Genomic DNA, 10,152 nt, shown 5'->3' with positions numbered 1-10,152 from the left:
TGGGTGGGAATGTTTTTCATTGTGTATGTTCAAACTGCTGACCCCAATGTTAATTTTTCAAGCTGTAAACACAACACTGACAAATCATCTTTTAAATGTGCTATGGTGAACACATCCAGCCGACACAGAGCAACATTCATTTGGAATGCTAATGATTATAGCTGAGCAAAACAGTAAAGATAGCACAGTACATAAAACCAAAACAATGAGCTGAAAGATGTTAAAAGATCCATAGAGGTAACGAGAACTGCAGTCAGATGATAATTCTCTGTGGGTCTGTCTGTGTAAGATACCCCTTTCACACTCCTTTGGTTTTTTTTCTCTATTGTCAGTATAAAAATATTGGTTAGTGCAGCTTTAATGACACTGTTGTTCCAAGTGCATACTCACCCAGCACGGGCAAAGTTGGCCCAGTATGCCATCATGGTCCTACAAAGTCTTTCATCCTCCTTGGTAATGTTGCCTGAAGATTGGGACGAAGGAGTTTAATCACAAAATCTAATACTGATACCAATTAGCTGTGAGCTAAAGTGACATCATATGAAGCTATTTGACCTCAAAAACATTATTGTGGCACATTAGTAAAGTACTGAATAGAACTTAAGCCACTAAGTCTAAAATGTGGCCTTAAGAGATCATTCAATTAATTTCCGCTTTTCAGCACCTTATTTCTTTTTAATTAATTTAAATTTGACAGCATTTGACACCAAACTGGGGTGGCCAGGCATTTTTTAGGACGGCAGCTGCCACCCCTGCTCCCATCCATTCCAAAAAGTCCAGAACTTTCTTTATATTCAATCCCTACCTACTAGGCCCTCACACATACATTTTTAATGAGAAAATACAAGAGCAGAAGTGCCCATTTAATCTATCTATCTATAGATATATATATAGATATATATCTATAGATATATATTCGGGGTAGCATATTACACACAACCTACCTATGATTTTTATGTGTCCGTTCCAGAAGCATCCACCAAACATGAATCCAACATCATCTGCATGATCTGCCTTCACAAAGCTGGGCCTGGTGTGTCTGTGTATCTCAGCACGGTGTACAAACTCATACATGTAAACTGGAACGCCCGCATCTAAATTCAGCAGGGAGAGAAAGGAGGAGAGGTGTGTGCTCGGGCTGAGATGAAGTTCAAAGATCAAGAGCAATTAGCTAATCCTTGTGGGTAATGATCAATGCATGAACTCTGTAAGGCACAGCGTTCCCCATACCAGGTTGAAATGAGATTAAAGGAGCATCCAGTAATCTATAATCTGTACCAGCAAACTGCACCAACATCGACAGAATACACAGGCCTTTAAACGTGACACAATCACTTATTCACTGTGCTGTCGAGATGCTCTCTCTCTGCTTTGCCCCCCTCTAACCTGAGTGGTACCCGGCCACCTTCACCACAGGCAGCGTCATCAGCAGGTCTCCCATGACCTCAGTGAATCCGTCTCTGATCTCCTCTGGTGTTTTAGTATCTTTAAGGTATTCATCTGTGATGAGTCTGTTGACAGAGGAGGCCTGAAACAGGGAAGTGTAACAACATATTATGTAATAACTGTAATAAATGTTCACTTCATTATGTCATAACATTTGGTAACAATATGCAACATTGCCTGAACCCAATATGCAATACATTCCCCACATTTTGTAATAAATTATTACACAATGTGGAAGTCACACTTTTATTTTATGAGGTGCATTTTGCATAAACTGAAGCTTTTGTGTAAATATGGACGTTTTTGTTCAGACCTGGTTGATTCTTGCAAATGCCATTAGGGGCACTAGGAGGAGCCAGAAGAACCTAATTGTTTCATAGATTATCTGTCTCATGTACTACTGTCAGGATATAGTGAAAGTTTCAGTAAATATGACAAAACGTTTTTTATAAAAACTACCTACTGCAACTTTAAACAGTCAGATTAAACTCAAAATTGTCATAATAAATTAATATATATAAAAACAGCTCTCCAGCTTCAATCAGAACTAATCCATCTGTTTTCCTTTGGGCCTTCCCTATAGGGAGTTACATCTCACTGCATCACACCTCAAACTCTATGAGAAACTCATTTTAATTGCTTTAAGGTGCATATTGCACAGTTGGATCAAAGACCCCCTGCCAAATGTTACCCTTTGGTACAGAGGGATTTTTAACACTCTCCCCCATGAAAGATTACAGACTGTCTCAAAAGGAGAAGATGAGCTATTCCTGAAGGTTTGGTCTCCTTTTCTAGATTTCTAGACCTGCAGACCTGAAAAACGTACTTCTAAAGGGATGTGGACTGCAAACAATGCTTTACTTAATTTCATATGATTAATTATAATACTTTGTATATTATATTAGGTTTAATTCTGTTATTCTTTTTCTCTCTCTCTCTTTAATTTTCTATTTTTTTTTATTATTATTTTGTATTTCTTGTCTTGGATGGGTATTGATATTCTGGGTTGTGTTCTTTGTTTAAACTCAATAGAGAAGTATATACATAAATATATATATATATATATAATTATCATTACAGAGCTCACCCCTGTTGGATTGAACATGTTCACCACTGCCAGCACGGACTCTCTGTTCATACCGTTCTCCCAGCCAGGAGGGGCAAAGCTCTGTGATCAACATGAGACAATATTGGCCTCAGCATTAGAACGAGAAAACCACCACTGAAGATTGAGTGACACTGGCAGAAATTATGGGAATGATGGAATTATCACAGGGGCTGGGTAAAGTGCATTGTATCTGAACACTGTGTGACCTGAGGCAGGATCCATCCAAACTCATGGTTGGTTATTCCCATCATCACTGGAACCTTCAGCACTTCTTTCCTCTTGAGAAGCTCTTCTGCTGTGTCAGTCAGAAACACGCCGTCCACCACGGCTCCCAGGTAGATTCTCATCTAAACACAAGAAAGGATTTACATAACAGTGCCATTATGGCAAACTTGATGAAGGCAAGGGAAACACAACTTTTAATGAGTGTTTACAGGCTGCCATCTTGTGGCTCAAGTCAGGCATGACATTTGAAATTTTGATAGTATTTACAGCAGCTTTCTTTACCAAATTTAGTTGAATATAACTTTAGATTTGTTATCTGAATTACAGAAATCTTCAAGCTCAGCTGTCATACTATGACACCATACATGCCTTTTTTCAACAAATATTTTAGTTAACAAAATGCAAAAACATTTATTTTATTCTGGGTATAGGCTACTTTTTTCTTATTTTTCTTCTTCTTTTTTTTATAATTGGAGAATCTAAGAATTACTTTAGGCAACAATGATAAAATGAAAATTAAAAGGTAAGAAAATAACAATTATACATTTCCATATACATTTCTTTCAAAGCCACATGGAGCCACTGGAGAGGGGCTAAAGAGCTAGACCCCTAATCTAGGATATGTAACATAAAATAAAACACACAATCAAATTAAAGTCAACTACATCTATAACACCTGCTTGTATATCTTCACAATCATTTACCCTTTTAGTTGCATCGACCAGCTCGTCTTTACTTTTCCCCTTCATACATAGGACCAGTTCCTCTGTGCTACTGCGGTCACATCCAGTAAGGTTGGCTACAATCTAGGTATAAGGTAGAGTAAATGTACAATAGAAAATCATTACTAATTTTAATCTGTAACATATGGAAGTTGTATAAAAAAAGTTTGCCTTTCACAATTTAAAAATACTGAAATTTCTTAAATTTGTGTGTAATTTTTCAAATAATTTTGGAAAGAAAAATCATTACACTCAAACACAACAAATCAAATGATACTTAAAAAAAAACAATTAATAATTAGCAAGTAAAAAACCAGCATTTGCTAACTAACATAGTAACTTAATATGTGATATGGTTTTATCTTTTAACTTCAATCTTCAAAATGTGGTTGTCTTAGCCTAGCACATAGTACAGGAAAGGAGAAAGTCGACCGATGTTCGGACCAAGGTTTGCTCAACTGTTATTGGAACACAGAGCAAAAATGGCCGGGAAGGGTCAATTAAATAAAATGTTTTTTCTAATAAGTGTAAAACTTAGTCCAGTATCAAAAGCAATTAGCCATTGAACTAGAATTGAAGTGAAGTGAATGCAGCAACTAAAAAGCCAGGTTTTTAATGATATAAAAACCGAGAGGAGAAGTAAGTATTTGAGGAGAGTGAATATTAGTCTTAAATCCATTAGATGGACGTAAACGCTAACGTTGCTGTGTGTGTTCTGTTGTTTCTAAATCAATTCTTACTCAGTTTACATATTACAGTACCTTGGCGTAACTCAAAGGATGGCTTGTAGTGTAGGTCCCCAGTGTGGCTACTCCACTTTGAAAAATTGCCCTCTGAAACAATCCTTTGGCTTGTGGAGACAGAGTCTGCTCATAAGGAAAGATAAATAAACAATGACTTAACAAATGGACCTGATACATAACAAACGAAAGATGCACTTGAATGTTTTCTTTCTTCCTTTCTCCTTTCTTTTTTTACCAGTATGGATGCACTGATGCCCCCTGCAGATTCTCCAGCGACTGTGACAGTTTGTGGATCGCCGCCAAAGGCCTCAATATTTTCCTGCACCCATCTTAGAGCTGCCAGCTGATCCAAGAATCCCCAGTTGCCCTGAGCTTGTTCGTCTCCAGTGCTTCGGGACAGGAAAAGCAAAGACACTTGGTTTGGATTCTTAGAGAGTCATTTCACTAAGAAACGTCTGGAAAAATGACCACTGTGATACAGTTTATTTCTTTATTTGAAACCTGTGACAGAACGGTGAGGAGCTACACAGTTACTTACCTCAGGAATCCCAGAATGCCAAGGCGATACTGGATAATAACCATCACTATGTTTTCATAAGCAGCTAATGGAGCCCCATCATACTGAGAAGCTGCGCCCATCGCCAGACCTCCTCCATGGATCCACACCATCACCTGACACACAACAAAACACAAGAACATGCTGACCTCCCCACCTCTCTTCACACGAAATCTCAAGAAGAACAATACAATATAAATATAGATAAACAGACAGTCAGTATATGTTCATCTGAGCAATAAACAGAGGCAGCATCACACCACAAAATCTACTGTAACAAGCTCACTGAGCTGATACCAATACCATCCACTGGCGCTGTGTTACCATGAAGACACTTGAATGGTAAATTCAAACAAGCTCTGTTAATGAGCAGCTTAAACATTTAATATTACACAATGAACAGCTCTAAACTCAGCATAAAGACAGGGGGTGGACAAAATAACACCTTACATTAGAATCCAGTCCAGTACAACAACACTGTGAGGGCATTCTGTTATTTTGTCCACTCATGCACATCCTCCACGCTGTCTCTGTAACCCACCGGCAGTTTGTCCCCTTGTGTTGCCTCAGCTGGAGTGTACACATTCAGATACAGACAGTCCTCTGAAAGCTCTAGTGGCGTGTACTGCATTGACATAGTCCTAGAAACATTCACAACTATTTCTGGATCCTGGATACACCTGAAGTAGAGAGAGAAGAAGAAGTGTGTGTCATCCAAAGAGAAAAAAACTCAGATCTTGTCATGTTGTGTGATCTTTGGGGATTCAGAGGTCATTTAGTCTTACATGGGGGGCTGGTGTGTGCCATCCCTCTCCCCCTCCCAAGGATCTGGGTCCTGGGGAGCAGCAAAGCGGAGGGGCCCCACAGGGGGGCGGGCAAAGGGAATTCCCAGGTATTCCTTTGCCCTCCGCTCTGTGCCTTTCACCGCCACATATCCCCCTCGGATTTGGCCATTTTTCAGAGAAACCACAAGGTCGATGCTCCCTGCTGAAGATACAAGTGCACTGTAAAAAAAAGCTGTGTTTTTATAAGGTTTTCCCTGTTTATTTTACAGATATTTAGAATACGTGAAATTATGAATATATTTACACACAAAGCCTGTGAATTTACATGTCTGATGTAAAATAACATTTGAATCGCTTGAACTCTTAAATTCAAGTTATATACTGTTAATACATCATTATGCTATGGATGTGTGCAATATTCGCTCCTATTTATTTTCCTCTGATATGTATCTCCATTGTTATTACATGTTGTGTTTGTGGAGGTTCCCATGCATTTGGACCTTGGAACCTAAACATGTACACTGCAAAAAAAGGAATCTTAAAAGAGTAAAAAAACTAGCATGTTATGCATTAAAGTATTATCGTTTTCAGAACATATACCTAATAATAAGATCATTAATAAGCTATTACAGCTAATTCTGCGCTTGATTTAAACAGTAACAACAATGGTTGCCTAATGTCCCAGCAGAGGAACAGATTATTGTCCTTAAGAAAAAGTAATCCTGTCCTAGTGTTGGAAATGAAGCAGCTGTTTAGTTTTTCATTGTTTAATAAAAAATGCTAAAAATAAGAATGTTTCTGGTGCCTTCATTTTTTTTATTATGCTGTTTGAAGAAATTGTGTCTTATTGTAAGATAATACTTTAGCTAATTATTAGACTACGGTACAAATTCTTAAATTCAGCTTAATAAAGTGACCAAAATATTTATTTCAATAAAGTCTATCTTAAAAAACTGAGTTTTCATTGCTTGTAATAAGCACAACTGGCTTACAGTTTGGGCATTTTTCTAGTTTTAAGGCCCATTACTATTAGTTTTTCAGTGGCTACACTTATATGCTAATTTTAAGAATTCTAGCCTAGTCTTACACCTTTAGCAGATTTTTTTGCTTAATACAAGAAAATGTTTATTATATTTAAGAATATTTATTTTTCTAGAAGGGCTGTTTTTGCAGTGATATATGTGATGTCATTATAAAGTCTGAAGCTGTTTTGAGTATGTTCATGCTAGAAATGTTATAAAATGAAGTATGCCTAAAGTTCCCCTCCAGTCAGAAATCAGTGTTTGTTCTTGTTCCTACAGTGTGCTGTTTGAATGCTGTATGTGCAGAGTTTTACTTTAGAAGGATGTTTTCACATTCATCTGAAGTGGGAAAGTTCTTCCTTCTGTGCTCGATTGAACATCTGATTTTAATGTTGAGGGCTCTTACCAGCATATATTTAGTTTGACATCAATTATTATTTTAGATATAAAGTCATTCCAGTGTCAATATTGGTAACTTGATTATAGTAGTTAATACTTTTGGTTTGCCAAAGTGTCTGTATTTGATGACCTGGGAATTAGAATGAGCTGTTTTTTATCTACTGAGGGAGCGGGTCCTCTTCTACAGAGTGCGCCATGTTGACAAACCAAACACTGGCTCTAGTTTTAGTCTAGTTTTTCACGGCCCTGTAGTTTCTCCTTAATGCTTGGAAAGGGAGTGGTATTCAGTTGGTTGCAGTCTGCAACTTTACCACTAGATGCTACTAAATTCTACATACTAGTCCTTTAAAACAGTAAATATATATATATTAAAAACACAGTTTGTGTCCTATTTGTGAAGTTCAGTCGATAAAGACCTTCCAAAGTCGTCATTTCTTGTACACTAAATGGAGAAAAAACATGAATACTGCATACAGTTAGTATGTAGTGAGAGGGGTTCATACTGTAGCAATGGGATTATCTTATGTTATGTAAATTCTCATTAAATGCATGCTTTCAAATTGATATTGCAGTCTCCTTTACCATACTTTCTAGCACATTAGCATTGTGTTAGCATTGTGGAAATCTTTAGAAAAACACATTTTAGAAACCCAAAACATTTTAGTAGGCTTTGGAGAATGGTAGATGGTAATGCAAAGTAGGCTAACATCCAAGAATACATTTACGGACAACTAATTTTCAATACTGACTTCACTTTCCAAAACTCTTTAGTCAGCTCAACAGCAGCCTATGTGAGTCATGAATTGCTTTCTCATTCAAAGCCAACCACCAGCTAAACTCCGTCGGACATGTTTTTGTTTCATTTTAAGTTATATAAATATGTTATATTTAAGTGCAAATTCCAGCACAAAGACAGCTATTTGCTATATTTGGCTACATCAACAAAAAAACAAAATAAAAGACCAACCACTGAAGGCCAACCCAGGTGTATTCTACAGAGGACATAATGTGTCATACAGATAAAAACTTGTGTCTGAATACAGAAAAGAATAGAACACTTTTTTTGGAATGTGGAATGCATTTCAAATTGGTCAGAACCAATCACATATATCAGTATTTTCTTCCAAATTAAGATATTTGAACTCAAAAACATTATATTGTTGTGTAGCATTCAATGGGGCAGCATTAGAAATCTATAAATTATTTTATTTCCAAATCAAAACACATCCAAATATATGTCTTTTATCAGTGAATGCTAGCCTATCACTGAGTCTTAATTGTTTGTCTAAATAAAAGTGTTACATTTAAAACTAAACTAGGGTGGCCAGGCAGCTGCCACCCCATGCTAACCCTCTAGATACACCTCTGTTATGCTACCTGTTGTTGTTAGTGGTTTTTATCAAATTGTGTTGACAGTTTGTTGGGTATAAGGTTCACCAGAGTTCTGGTAGAATGAGTGTAGAATGTGTAGAGCTGCATGTTGTTAAAGAGAATTGTATGAGGAGTGTCAAACTGTGGTGGAAAGTAACAGAGTACAATTACTGTAAGTATTGTACTTAAGCACACATTTTAGGTACTTCTATTTAAGTATTCCACTTTATGCTCTATTATATTTATACTTTTTGACTACATTTATTGACAGCTGGAGTGATTGATTAGTGTAGTGTGTAGGAGGCTCTAGCTGTGTTGTTGCAGATTGCAAATCACTCGCTTCACTATCCCACTCCAACTGTGAAAGAGAAACTGGGGTAGCCACAAAATGTGCGAAAAACCTGAACAGCCACAACCAGCGTTTGGTTTGTCCATTCTGGGCTACTTAAACATGGCAGACTCGAAGGTAGGCAACCCGCTCCCTCTGTAGATAAAATATGACCTCATTCTAAGGTAATGAAAACACAAAGATTCTTATATTCAGGCGAATATACACTAATGAAAACATAACATACAAGAGATCCTCCTAAATTTTAAACACACATCTTCATCGTCTTCTAAAAAAGGTGTTACTAGCTCCACTTTGACAAACTACATTTCATGCAGGACTTTTACTTGCAACAGGAGTATTTTTACAGTGTGGCATTGCCACAAAACTGTAACGTCATTACAGAGATTACTTGGTGGGTTTGGAAAATTCCATAATCCACTTATTGTTTTATGAAGCCCTTTCAAAATTCCCTAAACAAACACAGGTCAAGCTACAACAAGGCTGTTATTGTTATATAGCTGACAGTGGGAACAATGTTTCTTTTAGTCAAATGTCAATATGCTTGGTCTTATGTAACTTATTTTTGTTTGATCGTTCTTGACATCCCTGGGGCTGCAGAGTTATTAGAAAACTGTACAATGACCGTACGTATCTGTCATATGCAGTGGCTGGTGCATCAGAATGTCTTGCCCTAATATGAGGTAAAATAAAGTGTGTTCTTACCTGGTGTTGCCTGTGCTATCTCTGTCAGCGCAGAAAGGAGATAAACAATGAACAGTGCTGTTCTCATCCTGACCGCGCTCGAAGAAAAGACAGAGAAGAACAGCGTGCTTTCAGAGAAAAAGCCCTCTCTGCCCCTGTCCCGGCCCTCTAGTACAGTACCACCCCTCCCACACACACACACTCTCTCTCTCACTCTCTCTCTCTCTCTCACACACACACTTACAATTCTGAATATATACAAACATAGAGTACATGCACTTTCAACCTCTAACTCCCATACACACATCACAAACAACCTCATTATGACACAACCACAGCTCAGCAAATAGTATAATTTTCATTGATTGAACCCTCAATGCAACACAAGCAGAACTCTGACCGCTGAGTCAAAAATAACTGAATCCTGCTCTTTGACCACTACAGCTCAATGCTGCAAACCATCATTTCTATAATGCTCTCTGTACTGATATTACTGCAAACACACAATGTTCTCTTAGGTTTAGAACAAATTAAATTATTTATATCTATTTAATTGTTCTTATTAGAATGGAAACTGACTGTAGGAAATTAACTGCTGGAATTATGCTGTGGGCCTCTGTCGGTTATACACATACTGTAGACTGTGGTTATATTTAGGGACCGAGCACTGACCCGTGCAAGGCTCTATTGTTATTGAAGGAATTCTTATTATTATTTTCTGCCCCTTCGACTGCATATTTGG

At 37.5% G+C, this 10,152-nt stretch overlaps 1 protein-coding gene across 1 annotated transcript; it reads right to left on the bottom strand.

Moving 5' to 3' along the window:
* Positions 1-390: 390 nt before the first annotated feature.
* On the bottom strand, positions 391-9,524 carry ces3 (carboxylesterase 3; the record flags this gene model as incomplete). The annotated part of the gene is given in 12 exon segments (XM_035665275.1): positions 391-463; positions 945-1,094; positions 1,387-1,528; positions 2,534-2,614; positions 2,761-2,901; positions 3,484-3,585; positions 4,263-4,367; positions 4,480-4,633; positions 4,783-4,916; positions 5,342-5,480; positions 5,586-5,787; positions 9,432-9,524. Coding segments are annotated over 12 exon segments (1,490 nt in total), but the record flags the coding sequence as incomplete, so codon positions are not given.
* Between the last annotated feature and the right edge of the window lie 628 nt (positions 9,525-10,152).

Source organism: Morone saxatilis, unplaced genomic scaffold (genome assembly GCF_004916995.1).
Source record: "Morone saxatilis isolate NCDOM2014 unplaced genomic scaffold, NCSU_SB_2.0 Contig2, whole genome shotgun sequence".
NCBI lineage: Eukaryota > Metazoa > Chordata > Actinopteri > Moronidae > Morone > Morone saxatilis.
Note: the sequence above shows the minus strand (reverse complement) of the source record. Positions and strands in the feature narration are given on the sequence as shown.